The 18,962-nt window shown below is 38.1% G+C and overlaps 1 protein-coding gene across 1 annotated transcript; it reads right to left on the reverse strand.

Annotated features, from left to right (window-relative positions):
- Nucleotides 1-8,941: 8,941 nt before the first annotated feature.
- BNC1 (basonuclin zinc finger protein 1) lies at nt 8,942-15,317 on the reverse strand. The gene is made up of 4 exons (XM_066559053.1): nt 15,194-15,317; nt 14,797-15,032; nt 11,659-13,580; nt 8,942-9,623 (listed from the first exon to the last, which is right to left on the reverse strand). Exons 1-4 carry the CDS (start codon nt 15,315-15,317, stop codon nt 8,942-8,944), a joined length of 2,964 nt encoding a protein of 987 aa, XP_066415150.1.
- Between the last annotated feature and the right edge of the window lie 3,645 nt (nt 15,318-18,962).

The raw sequence follows: 18,962 nt of genomic DNA on the forward strand, positions 1-18,962 counted from the left end.
AACAAAACATCATTCAAACTGTCCTTGTGACTCAGTCCTGCAAGGCCACAACTCTGGGGATTCTCTTTGCAATGTATGTTTCACTTAAAAGCATTTTCTGTATGCAGAATTAATCATTTCTTCTTCATTTAAAATGCCCTGAGACTCTCCTGTGTTGTTGAATTAGGGAAAAAGTGCACTCTCTGCCATTGACAGAATTCGTGCAATTTTGTGATTTTCTACTTATATCCATATTAAAGCACAAGAGAAATACATCCAAGAAAGAGCTGTGATTTAATATCAAGATAGAAAGTGTAAATACAAAACAAGAAATTGGAAATCAGAAATCTTCCCTTCTAGAAAAACATCACTACTACTAGCATCACAAGGCACTCTAAATTTCAGAAGGAGGGTGCCAAGTAGGGTGACATTGCAGGTCTGCTCTGCTAAACCACGTTCTGCAGGGATTTCTGGGATAGAGTGTGCTCCCTTTAGTTTGCAGGACTCTTTGTGGTATTTATATTAGTGCAAAATTTGTTGATGTAATGTCATGATGGTGGTCTTCTGCCCAAATCCAACATGTAATTAATATGATTAAAACCACAACTTTTCAAAGAAAATTTGGCATGCTATTCTAGAAGAATATGCAGACTTCTTGTGTTTGTAGTGCATATCTGAATGCAAATGCATGTGTTTGATTTCCCCTGAGTGCTGTGTGAACAGTTAATATTACTGACCTGGAAATTATTCTACTTTCCCTATTTGACTATTGTTTTCGTCTGGGTTAATGCATCCCTGAAACCAGATGTGCAACACTGGATATATTTCCATTACTTAACATGATCATGGGTATTTATTATCCCAATGTTTGAGGCAGTAACAGTTGGGTTTTGCTGCCCACTCCATGACCTTGGTCTGGTACAATGACCAACAGGCCTCACAGGACAAATGCAGGGTGCTGTAAGGAATCCATGTCAACGAGGCATTGCCTGGGGTATGACTGCTATGAACCACTTGAAACAAAAGGAAAGAAAATTTATATTTTAGTTCTCTAAAGCATGACTCTGTTAGATTTTACACAGGCATCTACCATGTGGCAGAACCAGCATCACCTCCTCCTGTTAGCAATAAAAAGGTTGCTCTGGCCAGTTCTAATTCCAGCCAGAAGAGTGCAGCAGGACATACCTGTGTTGAACATGTCCTCACAGGGCAGACCTAGAAAATGGCCAAAAAATTTTTAAATATCACCCACTCCCTACAATAATAGCCTGACATGTAAAACAAAATAAATGCCAGTTAACAACAAATTGATTTCTTTCAGTCTCAGAAAAGGGCAATAGAAAGAAGAGGATAGTTGACCAAACAGTGGCTATTGCTCCTTATCTCTAAACCCAGTAATTTACATTGCTGTAGACAAAAGACTAGTAATAGAGGAAGTGATTGTTTGTGAATACTGAAGATTTTTTAAGAATAAATTAGAATGGAGGAATATAATGTCATGCAAAAACTACATTTGCAATAATCCTCCATGGGGACACAAAAGACCAATCTTACATCTGCTCAAGGGCACCAGCAAGAGAGCACACTGTGTGTAATGCAGTGCTGGCAGCTCCATACGAGAACAGGCACTGCTTTTTGGAGTTTTGTTTCCAGCTGAACTGCATGGTCTGAATACAGGGGAAACCCCCATCCCTTTATCATAAAAAGATAAAGAGATACAGGTTAGATACAGGTTACAAAGATACAAGTGGGAAACTGAGACTGCTTTCCTACTGTAGGTTTAAAGAGGTTTCTTCATACAATCACAGCAGAATACAGGAAAAATAAGGTAGAGGAGCATTCCCAAATGGAACAGGGAAAAGTGTAGGAAAAGATAAAACAGGAATTTTCCCATTCATTTCAACATGCAGATATTCCTCCATTTCTGCTTCATCTCCCACACACTGGCATCATCCACTCACTGGCAGTAGCTGTTCATGCCTGCATAGCTTCCATAATGGGTTCACCTCCATTCAGTTCCTACTGTTTCAAAGAAAGAACTTCTCCCTTTCTGCCACAAATAATATTCAAGAAGAAGCTCTTCATCAAAAATGCTCTGTCTGTGGATGGTGGTAACCAAAAAAGTGCACAAATGCCACCCACAATATTAAGAGTGCTCCATGCACTCCTTCCCCCTTTGGAACCACCCTGTGGCTGCACTCCAAATTACAGTGCCCCAGTTCATGCTCAGCTACTGCTCTTCTTCATTCTTGTTTGTGCAAGGTAAAACGGAAAAAAAGAAACACAGGGACTGGAGATTTTCATCAAACTCCACAGAAGTGAGAAAAACCTAGGTGCACCACTGCCCCTCACCTCCCCTGGAAAGGAAGGAGATGAAACAGCTGAAGGATAAGGATGGGCACAGCAGAAGCTCTAGCTACACTGCCCTTTGTAGTTAGAGGGTGAAGGTATTCTGTGCTAAAGCAGAGGGAGGCAGAGTGCTGGGAAAGCCAAGTAGATGGTTTCACTCAAAGGAGTTTTTCCTGGATATGCTGAGGAAGGCAAAGGGACTCACAATCTACAGGCCATTGCAAAAGGGGGAAGCTCTGCACACAGCCCTTTCTGAAGAGAGAGAAGCCCCCATTTTTGTAGATATCCCTACCAAGCCTTGCATAACTTTGCACAGGACAGCTTTAGGCAAGTTGCTGGCTCGGGGCACACTCCCTTGGAGCTGCTTACAGCCTGAGAAGCCTGTGTGTACCTCTCATTGCACATGGCCTCTCTGTGCTCAGGAATCCAACGTAAGGTTTATATCATCCCACACAGAGGTGCAGATGTTGGCTTCCCAGAGCAGCAATAACATGTCTCCTCTCCAGTAAGTTATGTTGTTTTCCTAGCGTCTCCTCTGTAGTCACTCTGGCTGCTCCTGGTTCCTCCACATCTCTACACTCCATACACTCACACATTTTGTTCTCTTTGAGAATTTTTGGCTGGAGACTGGTGGAATGTTATAAGGCATATCTGTCCATATTTTGAACTTGACTAAACTGGCCAAGCTCACTCAGAGTCAGTGTTTTATATCTGGGCAGGATCTGTTTCATGCTCTCTTACCAGCAAAGATAACACTAGTAACAGTTGTTACGTTGGTCATGTAGAAATATTGCCTGCAAACTAATCATTTATTGTGGAGATGGGGGTATAGAAATGAGTGAAAACTTGTTTTTTTCTTTCATAGTGTAATATTTTGACCTGTTTTAGTAAGTTAGCAGTTACAAAGCACTGTAAGCAGCCAGCATGGGCCTATTTACTCACACATGTAGCTAATGATCCTTGTTGAGACATGATTCCAGTTTTATAAGCCCTGTTCTACTAAATTCATTGAAACTGTTCCCAACTTACATTACCATAAATGAGAACAGAATGAGGTTTAACATGAATATGCAGCCCTATGCATATGCAATTTTACTATGTATTGATATATATGTGTGCATAAATCACTTATGCATGAAGTGCATATACATATTGTCATTTTTATAAATCAACAGATTCAAATAAGATATTTTCCTAGAAAACAGCTTGTATAATGACTATAGTTAAAATAATAATTTTGGAATTAAAATGAGAACTCAGGTTGAAATCTTTTGATCTGCCCAGTTTTACTGCAGTGCAAGTTGCTCAGTACATACCTTAACAGTAATATATTACTTACAACTATAGGATCCTCTTTTTTAAAAAAAATCAGGAAGCCGTTGCAGTTTATTGTTGTCACTGAACAAATGTTAGGACTATCTGTTTCTAAATTTGAAGGGATACAAAGAGGAGGTGAGAACAATCCAGGATAATCCAGTTCATCCTTGACAGTCCCCTCAGTGACTTTAGGCTTCAGTGAGAAGGGCAGACTGGGCTTCTGCTCTTGAGAGATACTGGTCTGGGGTAGGAGATGTACAGACAGGGAGTGAATAGGAAATGTGTCACACATCTTAGGAACTTACAATCTGATTCAAAGATTGAAAAAGGGCAAAGAAGCTTCAAAAGTACAGAGTTCTCTCTCTCATATCATTGTATGACAGGGGAGCTTGAGCTTTTGCTAGTACATGGTATGTCCATCTAGGACTTTTTTTTCAAGCATCCATCAACATGCTTTTCCAAAAATTGGTAACTAATTCCATAGTCCCGACAGTTTCTCAGACTTGAAAATACTGGCAGAGCATACAGTCATCAATGACTGCTCTACCTAAATTTGCAAGCTTCTAGAGTGGCAGATGCAGGACAGTTAACAATAGCAGCAATATTATAAAAATAACACATTTTGGAAATCCCTACACTGAATGAGCAGAAACTACAGAACAAGAAGAATAATGACCAAAGATTTAAAAGACTGAAGGAAAGAATCAGCTCACACTTAAGACATGTTTGAATTGGCCTGAAGTTATTGAAAAGAAAAAAAATTTCAAAAAATTGTAGAATGATGCTGATATATAGTGCTCCTCACAGTCCAAATTAAAAAGAGTTTTGCTAGAGACTTTGGCAAGCACAAGTTTGACAAACACTTTCAGTGCTGCATGCAGCAGTCAAAGCAATTTCTCTGCTTATTAAACATAAGCATCTGCAGGCAATAATGGATAGTAATTCACAGTAAGTTTTACCAGTTTAGGGTAGGAGCTACAGAGACAACATAAAAGGCTACAAATGCTTCCATGAAGCTTTAAACCAATGCAGAGTTAGATGCAGTGCTCACCAGAGAGGGACTGTCACTTCACGGTGTTACCTTTACTTGGCCTCTTTACAGACCACACATAAAAGCTGGAGGGTGCTCACAGAGAACTGAGCTGACAGGGCTCCAGTTTAACAGGGTGATGTTTCAACAGTATATTTCCAAGTTAGCAACCTCGCCTCATCCAAGAAGTGCCAAAAGGCAAGGGGAGCCAGGGGGTGAGGGGTGAAGGCAAGGGGAAATTAAAAGCCAGTCTACCTTCAGAAACATGCTTGCTGAGGTTATGTGGAAATTTCTCTAGCCAGCAATCTGTTCAAGAGTTTTCCAAAAGTTTTCCAAGTCATTCAAAGCTGACTCGGTCATGCTATGCATACTTAATTCTACTTCAAACCGCATCTTGCCCTTCCCTCAAATCAGGGGGACTGCCAGTAAATGCTGCTCTGAACAAAACCTTTGATCCAACCTTCCTCCTCTTATTGCACTGTTGTCTCCTTCCCAGTTCAAACTCTCATTTCAGCTTGGAAATGAATGCTCACTTGCAGGCTGAATGGAATCCTTATGGGCTGTATCTCAAACTCTAAAGGTGTTTTCAGTTTAACCGCTTTTCTTAAATCTATGCTTGCTGATTAATTAGAAATTGCTCATGAGCCTTTTTCAAGAAGGACCTGGCACACTACTTAAAAATCCCTGGATTAAGTCCAAGTAGTTTAGCTGTTTTTTAGGCTTCCCTATTCAATGCAGGGCATCAGACAGGTATTTTCAGAACTTGTTTCTCCACTTTGCTGGGTTTTGCAGTGTATAACTTCAGTAAAGATTCACTAGAAATAACAGCCTCTGGTTTTGCCACAGTTCTTTTTAAAGTGCTTAGAAAACTGGGGCTATAAAAACGGATTCCTTACACTCCATTCAAAATAGATTTCTGCAAATACTCCTGTAAGTACCAGGACATTCATTGTTCCAGAGGGACATAGATTTGCTACCACAAACTATTCAGAATACCTGTGTTCTGAAACTGGATGCTCGTAGTGGCTACCCCCCAGCGTGCACCCGTGCCTTCTCCTTTGGAGCCACAGAAAGACGACAGGATCTAGTTTTTGAGGTTCTTGTTTTCTAAGGGAGAAGAAAAAAGATAAAAATAAAAAAGGAGCAACATACTCAAGCAGCAAAGGTGGGCATGCCCAGGCCCAGTTCAAATCTCAGGCAAAGATTTGATCCCCCAACTGCACATACTCACAGATTGCAGATGTGAACATCTCTGGAACTGAGCCCCAGCCAGGGGAAGCTGCTTCAGCTCTCCAGACCGACTCTGAAAAGCTCCAAAAATAATGGTACTACTATTCTGAAGTGAGGTTACTTCCTTCAACATCTGTGGTGAATATGTGATACGGGCTGCTATAAGCATCACACGTATTTAAAACTAACAGGAGATGTCAAGGCTTGGTCCAGCCACATTGTGGTCATTAGGAGGAGGGAGCTACACAAATGCTTCATGAGATACATATGCTGCTCTAGGGGTACTAAGGGTTAGCCTATTCTGAGAAATCTCCCATCCTGTCCAGATTTTGGAGAATAACAAAAAAACCCCCACCAAACCCTTCCAAAGTATATAGAATAAAGAGAGCACAAAATATCTTGTGGTGCAGTTCTCAATGATGAGATATTTACCTTCTGTTTAGCTGACAGCTTTTAAACGAACCTCTACCCTTGCCTACTGCACAAAGAAAAAAAAAAATCAATAAAATATCTGACAACATTTATTACATTACTTCTAGTGGCTCATTAATATAATGACACTTCCTTATTATGGAATAAGTTAGTACCATTGTCAAACCAGTGCTCTCTACAGACAGAATGTGTTCTCAGAAATAGTTCTTTTTTTAAAATAAAAATTAAGAATAGCAGTATTTTCAAGCAAAAAAGCCTACATTTCTGAATCAACCAGAGGCATTATTATAGGTTTTTATTAACACATACAAAATTATTAGGGTATACAAATGTGTTTCTTTTTTTTTGACACAGTGAAAACGAAATAAATGGGCATTACATTTGTTTACATCACATTTTGTTTCAAAAAACCAGTTAATGATTAAACAAAGAGGTTTATATATATATATGTAGCTATATATGTATAAAAAAAAAGAGCTTGAAATTGCTGGATAACAAATAATTGATTTATACTATCAAAAGGCTGGGAGCAATTGTGTCTCCTGTGATTGTGCCCTTAGCTTTCAAACTATGACCCCCACTGATATGAGTTTCTACTAAAAATCCGAAGAAAACAACAATGAAAAACCTCAACAAAACAAACACCACTCTACTCGCCCCAAAAAAACCAAAACACCGATTCCCCCCAGAACACAAAACCTCAAAGCAATGGCACAACTTTCCGCAGGCTAATATTTTCTTTCCTGACGGCTTCAAGCACAAATGGATTATTTTAAATATCACATAAACCTACAGTAAATTAAAAAAATAGAAGATTACTTTACACAACGCATGGAAACCATTTCTAGTGAGCACAAACATTTACAACTGTGTCATGTTTTTTTCCTTGCATAACCCATACTCACACACAAACCAGTTTTCAAAAGAATTGGTGAAATAATCAGTCCACATTTGTTTCTTTTATACAATATGAAATGGTTACAATACCATAGTATTTTTTAGAATAAGTTAAACATCAAGACATATGGCAATAGCATTGTACTATTCTTTCTACATACATATGAAATCCTGAATTTCAGTCTATTTTTATTCAGTCACAAAAATGAATAAAGACTAAGATCCAGTTATACTGGAAAACTAGGCTAGTTCTAGAAACCACAAATACTGTAAGCACTTTGGTATAATATGTACAGATTGTGCTGTCAATCTCATGCTTGCATACTAGAATTGATCCACAGATTTCCACTGGTGGAATAAAGTAAAAAAAAGTACTGTATAAGACTTGCTTTCTTATTTCTTTTCCTCTTTGCAAATGATTGAAAAAGGACACACCATAAGTACACACACAGCATTTGTATGATGTGACTACAAATTAAATATTAAAGTGTTTTTAAATACAATGCAAGGCCAGTCTTCTTAAGTGCATAGAATGTGATGCAGAATACTGTTAATTACAGGGGCAACCTCAAAGATATGAAACATTTTAACAGATATTGAACAAAGTTCTTATTAAAAGAAAAGAGGTGTGAATGAGAATAAGAATTCCTCTATTGTTACAAAGATCAACACATTATCCCCCTCTGGTAAGAGAAAATAACTACTGCATCATAAAAGATGTATCTATCTACTGCATCCATTTTATCACTTTCTCTCAGAGGCTTAGAATTGCACCCTCAGACTCCTAAGAAGTTTGGATATTTGGTTGGGGATTTTATTTTTTTTTTCCTCCTATTTTTAATAAAACTTTTCTCTTTCTGAAAGTAGATCTCAAAAAGTGCATTTTAAATTAAAGGGCTTACTTTCCCCCTTATTTTATGGATGCATTTGCAACAGCTTAGAAATTTTAGCTTAACCTATTCATTCTTTCTACCACTACAATTTATCAGAACGTCTCAGATTTATTCAGGCTATTCTGCCAACAAGTTAAGTAGCCCCTTTTCCTGCAAAGCAAATGGTATTAAATTCTAAGAAATCCAAAATACTGTAATATTTACTGAAGTGAAATGCAAACTTAAAGAGTAAGGACTGCAAGATTTTCAGAAGATTTGGACTTTATGCAGTTTTCCCAAATTTGTACCTTCTCACCTTCTCCTTTGGATTTTGGGATATACTTAGGTACATATATTCTGTTCCACTAACACTGCAAGTCCGCTTCAGACTAAGGTCTCAGGAATGAAATGGTAGCCTCAAAATTCTCAACCCAACCAGAGGAAACTCATCCCAATCATTACTCATTTCTTACACAACACAACAATCCATTTAACATGTAAACACAAGCAATGATGGTTCTCATTTGAAGCTCCTATTGTGGCAAGTAATAATTCACAGGTATCAGAAACACTTTAATTTCTCCCTACTACCCCCATTTCTAAGATGTCTTTTCCTTACAGAAGTTTTAGCTGTTCAACATCAAACAATTGCACAAAAACTACAGCACCAAGCTTTGCTAACTGAAACTGCTGGAGAGCACACACAGGAGAAAAGAATTTGACTGTGATTGTTGAGTGAGCTAGAAGTCAAATGAGCTTAAATAAAACAATGTTAACACATTCCTTAATTGAAATGATTAATTCTTAGCAGAAATAAATTAAGATCAGTCTGATCTTACTGTAAGCTAGTTGGTGACCCAGCCAGACTTTTGTGCAGATTGGGGTTTTGACTGTGCCTGTTCCGACTGCGAACAGATGAAAACATTGTGTTGCAACCTGGGATTTTGCATTTATGGAGCTGGCGGAGATGCACAGTTTTGTAATGAGCCCTGAAAGTTCCTTTATTACTGTATGTTTTCTGACATATATGACAAGTTATTGGCAAACTGGAAGGCAAGTTTATAAAGTTTTGATTAGCTTTCTCAATTAGAGAACAGTCTTGGTAGAGTTCATCATTGGGCATTAGGCTGGGTCCTTCACAGCTTTCGTCACTATCATCCAAGGGCATGGTGCATATCTCACTTCCTCCGTCAGAATCCCAAGAAGAATGAGCACTGCTCTCAGATTTAACGCTGGAAGTAGTGCTTAGATCCAGAACAGCTCCATCATTTAATGGATCGTATCCATAACTCTCAGAACAGGGTTCTGCAATTTTGCTCATTGGAAAAATGTAGCTGCCTGTTCTGTTCACTCCTTTGAAGATTACAGAAGTACGTCCAACGTGTTGTTTTAAAGAGACATCTTGGCAAAACTCCTTAGCCATGTCTTTCAAGAGGTATGTTGCATTGAAATGGTTGTTGAATTCCAGTGTATCTTTAGTCAGAAGTTTATGATGAAGATTTAGGTTTGAACTATGTCTAGAAGAACAAAGACAAGCTTAGCAAGAAAGTGTTTCACCTCACTTAGCAGTTGTTTCATAATGATTATAAACAAAAAATGAAAAATCAATATTTAGTAGCATGCATAAATTGTAAACTTCAGATTTGACCAACTACCATACAGAGTGCACATGGACAATTTACACATGTGACTGGGTTTCTGAACTTGCTTGCACTGGCATATATCAGAGTCCATGCAATAACTCTACAGCAATCAATGTTTCAGATTCTCACTTTCTTTGGGGGTAAGCTGTCCGCTCTGCTAGATCCAGTGCTAAGCCTAAAAGAAGTGGAGGCAGACTAAAAATCGGTAAACTGAACTGAGATCAGACAATGGACTGAGGTGGGTAAGAAACAAGATTGTTTCCCAATGGACAAAGCAGAAAAGGATTGACAAAAAATGTTGATGATCCCATGTACTCTAACCATGTCCAGGATGCAGCTGTACTTATCATAACAGAGAATTTTCTTGACAGGAGTTTCCTTGAAAAAGGAAAATTGAAGTAGATGCAACTTGCAGTTTTCAAATGGGCACCTCTGGGTTCAGTTTGAAACCACCAGAACATACAGAATCACTGTTCCTCACTGAATATTATTAATCAGCTCACTGGGAACTTACAGGCTCTGTCTAGAACACTGAAGGTATTATTGTAATACTAGTAAAACATCTGTCTTTCTTCTTGCCATCATGGTTTAAACAGAACCATGAATTGTTCAAAAAGGCACAGAAATATTTAGCACTTGTAGTCACACTCCTCTATGTTAAAGTCTAGAAACTTCTGCAAAGTTGTTCCAAATAACTATTGTTTTCTACAAAGCTTGTGAAATGACTTCTGAACTTGCTTGTCTTTTTTTTTTTTTAACCCATTTTCCAAAAGCACCTATGTGAAAACTTATCTCAACATATTGGTGTAGGAAGGAATCTGTGGCATGTGAATGCAAATCTTACTGCTGGCCTTCTTTCCTGTGGCCCATATCGCAACTCCAGTGGGGAGGAATTCACATCTGGAAAGATGCAGGCAGCAGGGTATGAAGCCCTGCCAGCAGCAGATGAATCTGTGCATCTCAGATGCAGAGGCCAGTCCTCAGAGACCGGCTCATCCTCTCTCTGGATTGCATCAGCTGGCTCCAGCACTCCTAGCAGATTACAGACAACCTAAACCTCGTGTCACTCTCAACTACTATCCAGGCATGCTTCCTGCAGCCCAAAGCTGCTCTAACACCGCTGCACACTTGGAAAACTTGTAACACTTTGATAGGTTGATTACCTATCACTGAGTGCTTCAGATACATTACTGATGGTCAACAACAAAGCTTTGGCACTTGTGGCTCAGTTTATGTGCATAATAGGCTGAAATAAAATAATTACAGCAATACAGTACTGAAATGAGCATTAAACTGAATCAAGCTCATGCTTTAGTTTAGAAATTAGTATTTAATCTCACAGAAAAGCACTACTGATGTGGATAAACACCAGATTATGTTAGTTTGACTACCACCGCATAAGGTTTATTTTGGGCTGACAAAGACTAATCTTGCTTTTCTTATGGGCTTTTTCTCACCAGTCTGTTCCAAATCCTTGAGTAAAGAAAGGGCAAGTGAAGATTTTCTAAATTGATCTCATTGCTTTTTCTTTAAAAACACTGTATACATTAAAATATATCTGAAAGTACATATTAAACATGTAAGTCCACACATGCATCTACTGGAAAATTGCTGAATTCATACCCTTATGGTTTTCCCTTTATGTACTAAAGTATGCTTTCAACTACTGCAGTCTTTATCAGTTATGAAATTTTCATGGCTTTATTTAATACCTTGTAGTCTTGTGGAAAGGAAATGTTTCTTTCAATGGATTTTCATTTCAAGAACGTTCTGATAAGTTATCATACCTGTTATACGAGGATACACAGAAAATATTTGTAGGCTCCATTCCTCAAACACTCATTTTAATTTCAAATTAGGCTCCATTGTGATGGTAAAATAAATACAATTTTGTGTATAATTTTCTTACCTGTCTCGACTTCTACGAGAAGGGAAAGCAGCATTACAGCCCTCAACTGTGCAAATATGCATTTCTTTGAGATGTACATTTTTGAAATGCATTTTTACACTGTAAGGGTTTTTAAAAGTCTTCTTACAGATGTCACAATGAAAGCGGCTTTCTTCCTTCTGAATCCCTAGTGCATGTTGACTGACATGATCCATATCTTTAGAGTCTTCAAAACAAGGAATGGCAGCACCCCTGTTTGACAAAGTGCTGAAAAAGCCCCCGGTCAGCAAGTGGTGTTGCAATTCAGGGCAGTCATTTTTAGGAATCCTGTGCTTTGACTGCTCTTTAATATACATGGGGGGTTCAGTCATTGGTTTTATAACATCACTGTGGTGGTGTTTTGGATCTTCATACATAATCTCATGGGAAACTATTTTTAATGGTTGATTTTCTTCTGGTTTAACCTCTTTCTCACAGTGTTGCAATTCATTCTCAGAGATATCCTCGATGTATTTGTTATTTGGTGCAAAGACAGATTCAAAATACTTTGGGCCCTCTACCCCAGAGAGAGATTTCCATGAATTACCTGAATGGGGGTGCTTTTCCACCCTGTCGGTCACCCGCTTCTCTATCTTATGCTCACAGGTCTCAAGCTCTCCATCGCTTACCCCCTGCAGGCGTGAATCATCTTCAGAGCTGGCAACATCGCTACTTTCATTGGGTGTCTCAACAGCTTCTTTCTCTATTTTAATGGGCATACTGGACTTACGAGACTTCTTCTTGGGGAGCATGTCAAATGGCAATTCATTGGAAACAAGCTGCTCTGGTATGGAGGAAGAAACGAGAGGCAGAGAAGGAAGAGTACCTGGAGTATTGGCAAGCTCGGCTGGTGTGACTGGACTACGGTAAAAAGGAAGAACAGGCTGTACTGTCTTCAGGTTTGGAAAGAGGACACCATTATGTCCAATACTGGAAAATCCAGCCTGGCCTTTTGAATCTGTACAGGAGCTGGCATAGCTGGAAATAGTTCTGCTATCCGGAGTTAAAATTGTGAATTCTGTCCTTTTACTGTCTCCAGGTCCAGCAATGGTCAAACCATTTCTTAGATCCTTATCCCTGTTATTTCTGTTCATTGGCATATGGAGTCTGGGGTTAGGATTTGCACTATGACGATTTCGACTACGCAAAGAGCTGAACACCATATTGCAGCCCTCAATGGTGCATTTGTGCTTTATCTTCAGATGAACAGCATTGTAATGTATTTTCAAAGTACCTTTATCATAAAATGTTTTTTCGCATGCAGTGCAGAAGACACGCCCTTTCCTTGGCCCAGCATTTTTTTCAACAGATTTCATTTTGTTTTCTGGAGATAGTGCTGTCATTTCAAGCTTGGCTGCTGTATTATGTGAACTGGAATCACTTAAAAGGGCATCATCTTCTGTTTTAGTGATATCTGGGCCATTTATGCTCCTCTCATTTTCAACTTGAAATGGTGCAGAACTAGAAGTTAAGAAACTGCTTTCAGAAAATGGTATCTGAAGATCTTGTTTGGTTTCGTTGCTATGCTCTTGACCTTGCTCAATCAAATGTCTTTCTGGTGGTGAACCTATCAAAGGTGGAGGCACTGGACTGAAAAACTGAAACGGCAGCATGAAAGCCATGTTATTTACAAGATTCTCAAAGGGATGAATGTTGGTGGGGCTCATTTTGTCCAAGGAAGCAGAAAAATTAGGACTGTGTGGGTTGCAGCTCTCAATGAATGCCCTAATATCCAAATTGGCAGTTGGTGGTGGTATTATGATCGACTGCCCTTCTTTCTCTTGAATTGCCATTAACTCTACAATGGACTTAGTTTCTCCAAAGCGAAGGAACTGCTGCAAAGTAGCCAGTTCTTCTTCGGTGGTCATTATGCTCCAGTGATCCAGCACCTTTCCTGAAGCATCCTAAAGCCAAAAATATTTAAATGAGTTAGACATTAGTTAAGGCAAACAAAAAACACTTCCCCTCAAATCTCTCATGTTTTTCAGGGACTAAAATTTATTCTCTAGCAAAAAATTAAAAACATTCAATTTAATGAGATTACTGGGAATTCTGTGATAATTTCTTCCAAATTTTATCACATTGGTGATATTCTTCCTGAACTGACAGTAGTACTTTCCAATAAACTATTTTTTTTTCACAAAAATTAAGACACGTTATTTGAACAACAGATAGTATCCTGTAAGCACAGACAGGAGAGATGGAGCAATCAGACCAAGATTTAGCTCCTCATTTAAGTCAAGTATTCTTTTATTGCAAGTTTAATAATCTTCCAAGCAACTAAGATCAGAGAACAAATGAACCTATATTGATCTATTGCCAGTTTTCACAGAGCACAGCTGTAATTACACTAGTGTTGGAGTTCTTTCAAACTCTAGCTATGCCTAACTTTTCCCAATAACTACAATAAATATTTTATCACAGAACATGTATTTGATGGCCTACTGAGATTTTTCACAGTGCATGTAAGAGTTTTTAAGATGATGAAGAACGTAACATTATAAATTTTTCATGTGATAGAGGTTCAAGGTAATTGATTCCATATTTTTAATCCTAACACTAAAAAGCAAGATTATCAAGACCATTAAATATTGATTCATGTCATAATGTAAGATCATAATGTTACATTACATAAAAGGTAACTTCCACAGCAGCAAGGACTAACATCAGTGTAAGCACATAGGGCCAAATACACTCTGGCTGCTGCTCCAGTAAGGTCGATAGCACTACCAGAGATTAATATTGTCCCTGGTGTTTTAAATAATGGTAAGTTTATTTCTTGATGTATTATTCTGCTGTATAAAAGCAAACTCACTGTTTAAATAATACTGGAACAACTTCTAAAGCCTTTACTTTGATACACTACCAGTAACTTTTGATTTTTATTTTTGCTTACCTTTATTGTTAGATTTGGGCAAGTAGAAAGATTTCAATTAAGTCTAACTAAAAAAAGAGACCATAACCAGAAATCCACCCTTTCTTTTCTGGCATTAAGCTCGTACATGTCTATTGCTGCCTTTCAGATGTGCCACACTGTTAACACATTGTGAACCACTGAGAAGATTAAGATAGAAAACTACTTAACTGTCATATTTCTATTTTAAAAGCCCCACTAAATACCTGCAGCACATATCCACGTATATAATCCTGCAGTGTCCAATCCAGAGCATGGAGAATCTGTATCACCTCTTCCTGCTTCAGAACACTGAAAAGCCGATCGAGCAGAATTTTAAGGCGCACAGGAATGGCTTGGGTTCCGTACAACATGAGGCTACTGATATCAAAGACAACATTGGATTGAACTATTTCTACTTGGCTTGATGGGTAGAGGTTTGGAATCCTTAGTTTGCTCAGGGCTGAAAATAAAAATCACAAAATGTAAATAAGCTTGAGTCCCAAGAAAGAGAAAATGAAACGCAACTAATATTGGGGTGGGGGGCAAGGAGTGACACAAAAAGCATGTAATAGTTATGAGGATCCTAAATGGTTTTCTATAGATTGTAAAAAAAAATATTACCATGTGCTACCCATCCATGCCGGCATTGGTCACATTGTCGCTGATTTATTTTCCCAGGTTTGAAACACTGACAACTACAGTTCACGAGAGTGCACCGGATAGCCTGGAGATCAATGGAAAGCATGATAGGTAATATATGAGCACTGTTCAGAGTGTGCAGATTATACATCCACAGTACCCCCATAAAATCCACATGAAGACAGAATTAACATAGCAACACAGACCTATCAATGTGCAATGTAAGTAATCCAGGCAAAGCCTGAGTTATACAAGGCCTGAGTTATACAAGTCACCAGCAGAAACACTACAGTAAAACAGAAGCAGAATATTTAACAATATACATAGCAACACTTCGATTTATTTATTTAGGATTTATTTAGGCTGAAGTACCTTCATAACAATTCTTGTTATAAATTATGTATTCATCTAAGCTATGATCCTCATGTATGAGAACTTTCTCACGAAGGTTTGAAAACAAAGCTGTACAGATGAAAGGGCAGCAAAACTTGCAGTTTTGCTGGCACTCCATACTGCAATATAGCAAGTTCTAATGAGCAGTGCATCAGCTCTGCACAGATGTCATGCCCTACACACCCAGAATTCACATGGAATATTTGTATTCTGTCAAAGATGAAGGAGTTCACTAATGCTCCTCAATGACAAAGTTCACCAAAAAGTACTTCAACTCTTCAAAGTCTAAACAATTACATTTTGAAAGCAAAAGAGAGCACACAGAACACCAGTTGCACTGTTCAATTTGTACATCACTTTACTCTCGCCAAGGTCATCTATAATGCAAATCAAATTAGTATTCAGATGTCCCTAATCAATGGGGTGATACAAACTTGCTTCCTGGAATATATGATTTCTTTTGTATGTGCCCATCTGCTGCAGAAGGCAAACAGACAACTTGGAGGTCCTAGTTAAAGCTCCAGAGGGATTTGCTACAGAGCAAAGCTTTTGCAGGATTCTGCACTGCTTGGATCTGACACTGAGAACAGCTCCTGAATAAACAGAATATTTATTTGGGAGGGAAAGCAAAGAAATTGATGTGCAGAATATCTTCACTGGAATAATAAAGAAAAAAAGAGTTAGATCACGTAATAGTAAAATGTTGGTATTTTTCTGCTTTTAAATTAATGTTCCCTCTCCTAAGGTTTTATGCAAAATGGATACTTCCACTCCTCAAAATACCTATAGGAAAGTAAGATAAAATTCGAAGAAAAAAGGAAACATTGCATTCCTGCACTGGCACTTCAGGATACATACAAGGAAGCCTGATTGTCCAAAAACTTCTTATGAAAGATGGATGCAAGAAACATTTAAACTCAAAAGTACATGGCAGAAAGTTATTTTCACTGAGATTTGCAATGGGCATTTCTTTAGACTTGCAGCCTCTGGCTGACTCAGGGCAGAAGAGGACACTGCATACAAAAGGTTACTATAAACAAGCATGTTCAGGACATTTAGATGCCTGGCACTTCACAGTAATGGATTTGGAGTGAGATTTTAAAATCTCAGTATCTGGCTTATCCAGGAGTTGCTTTACATGCACATCTCCAAACTGCAGTGACTTGATGCTGAGGTTTGCCTCTGTTTGAAGAATTGGAACAAGTGGCAACAGGGCTCTTGAAATCTCTGAATCACTTTGCCTTTAATCTTTTAAAGGAGCTGTTGCAAAATGCTGTGTTCTTGAGAAAAGCTCTTGCTCCCCATAAAGTCATAAAATACACATCAATACCCTATGCAGTATTGCTTCATTTTAATGGAGGATATATTTTCACTTAGATCCTAAAATACTTTCATATAACAGTAAAAAGCCATAAATTTCTTATGGAAAGGTTGGGGGAAAAAAGGTGTATCTGACTGTGGATTCATTTCTACCACAAGATATCAAACAATAATGCAGAATGAGTCTTCTGCCTCTCTGCATACATAATATTCTGTGACTTGCCTGGACTGAAGCCCTTCCACAGGCAGCCCTGCTAGGTTCAGTAAGGTGCAGTGCATTCCATAAATGCATCTTTTACATTCCCTTCAGACAAAATTACAAGAGAGTACTTCCTTTTTCTGCAAGAAGTAACAGAAATCTGCACAATGAAAAAAGCTGTCACGATGATAAGTTAATTGAGATTTTCAAAATTTTTTTCATTCCTTTTCTTTTGGACATGTTCCACAAATCACTGACCTTGAAAACTACTTTTTCTATTTAATTTGTGTACTTGCACAAGAAAGATACACCACACCAAATTCTGCGTTTCATAGCTTTCTGTAAGAGCCTTCTTCTATATGGTACATGTGTTTATTTTGCTGTTCTGTGTGTGTGTAGAAGACTGCACATGCCAAAACAGAACAAGTAAAAGGAGGGCATTTTGTTTTACATATATGAAAGCAGCTGTTACAAAGGGAGTAGAGTTCCCCCTCTATTCTAAATATTGAACTGAAGCTCTCTCAAGTCGCATTATTGCTTCTGGAAACTAGAATTTAGTTTCCATCCTGGTGCATATCAAAGATACACCCTTGAATGGGGGATCTGTGCTGACTTAAAAAATTATTTGAAAGAATCTCTAAGAAGAAACAACTGATTTTTCAGGTTTTTAGCATTTCACTTCATTTGTGCTTGTCACAGTCTGTGTCTCCTAAAGCTTTTCTAGCAACCTTTATAATCATATATATAGACACAGAATATACAACAAAGCAAAACTAACTTCTGAAATAATCAGTGAATAACAATTTTAAATTGGCACTGTTCAACTTCAAAAGGTATTTGTAAAATATGCACCTTGATTAACTCCCAAATTAACACATATCAGACTTTATTGAAAAGAAATTTAGCAATACTTCATGAAAACAATACCCTTGGTCTTTTGCCTGTTAATCCTGTTGTCCTTAATAGCCTCTTCTAAGGTACTGTAATTATATCAAGGCTTTTAATAAGCTTTATTTTCCCAACAAGTGGAATGTACACCAATTTCATTCTGCAGAACAAAGAAATAACTTTTCTGTATTGCATAGATGCAAAGCTTGAAAATTATAATTAAAGGATTGGAAATGTAGAAGGAAATTACAGTGGAAATTTTTTAAAGTGGAATCCTTTCATTCAAATAATGATTTATTTAATTTCATTTTCTAAAACAGAAGGCAGATGGTCTAAAAAACTAAATCTTATGCCCTCACCAAAGATCTTGGTATTGCTTTCCAGTCACTCTCTCCTTCACAAATGGATCCTTCCTAATCCATTATCAGACCTACTTTCTTAATTCATTTGAAAAATAGAGTTGAAAAGACAGATCAAAATGTTCTGTGGTTTTACCAGCATGACTGTGGGAATCTGAATGCTGAACTTGAAATAAAAATGATCCCTCATTACAAGACAGACATTAACCATTAAACTGGTCACTGAAAAGCATCTGACTACTAATCACTGCATCTTAACATGTGCTGCCTGAAAGTCACGCCTGCTCACATCCTTTTTTTTTGCCAGATATTGATGTGGCTTCAATTATGCTTCAAAAGTTACTAAATGTTTCTTTGCAACCCACTCACAGCCCTCAGAGCTAAGGAAAAGCCCAGGCTAATGGGACATACTCATGCTGATTCTGGGTATGTAATCAGACTTCATTTCACAAAGCAAGTTTGAGGAAGTCTCCTGGGACCTATGCTTACTTGCAACATACAACAGGTTTAAAAAAAAGCAGCAAGACAAGAAGGGCACGGTAAGTGTATCCAATCTCATTCAGTGTTAAGAGGGTTCTGGTTTGACAGCACT

Source organism: Molothrus aeneus, chromosome 13 (genome assembly GCF_037042795.1).
Source record: "Molothrus aeneus isolate 106 chromosome 13, BPBGC_Maene_1.0, whole genome shotgun sequence".
NCBI lineage: Eukaryota > Metazoa > Chordata > Aves > Passeriformes > Icteridae > Molothrus > Molothrus aeneus.

Coding starts and splice junctions, on each gene's coding strand:
- BNC1 (XM_066559053.1), bottom strand. CDS start 15,317: ATGCTTTCCATTGATCTCCAGGCTATCCGGTGCACTCTCGTGAACTGT. Junction 15,033..15,193: donor GCATGGATGGGTAGCACATG/GTAATATTTTTT, acceptor TTTTATTTTCAG/CCCTGAGCAAACTAAGGATT. Junction 9,624..11,658: donor TCTCGTAGAAGTCGAGACAG/GTAAGAAAATTA, acceptor TTGTTCTTCTAG/ACATAGTTCAAACCTAAATC.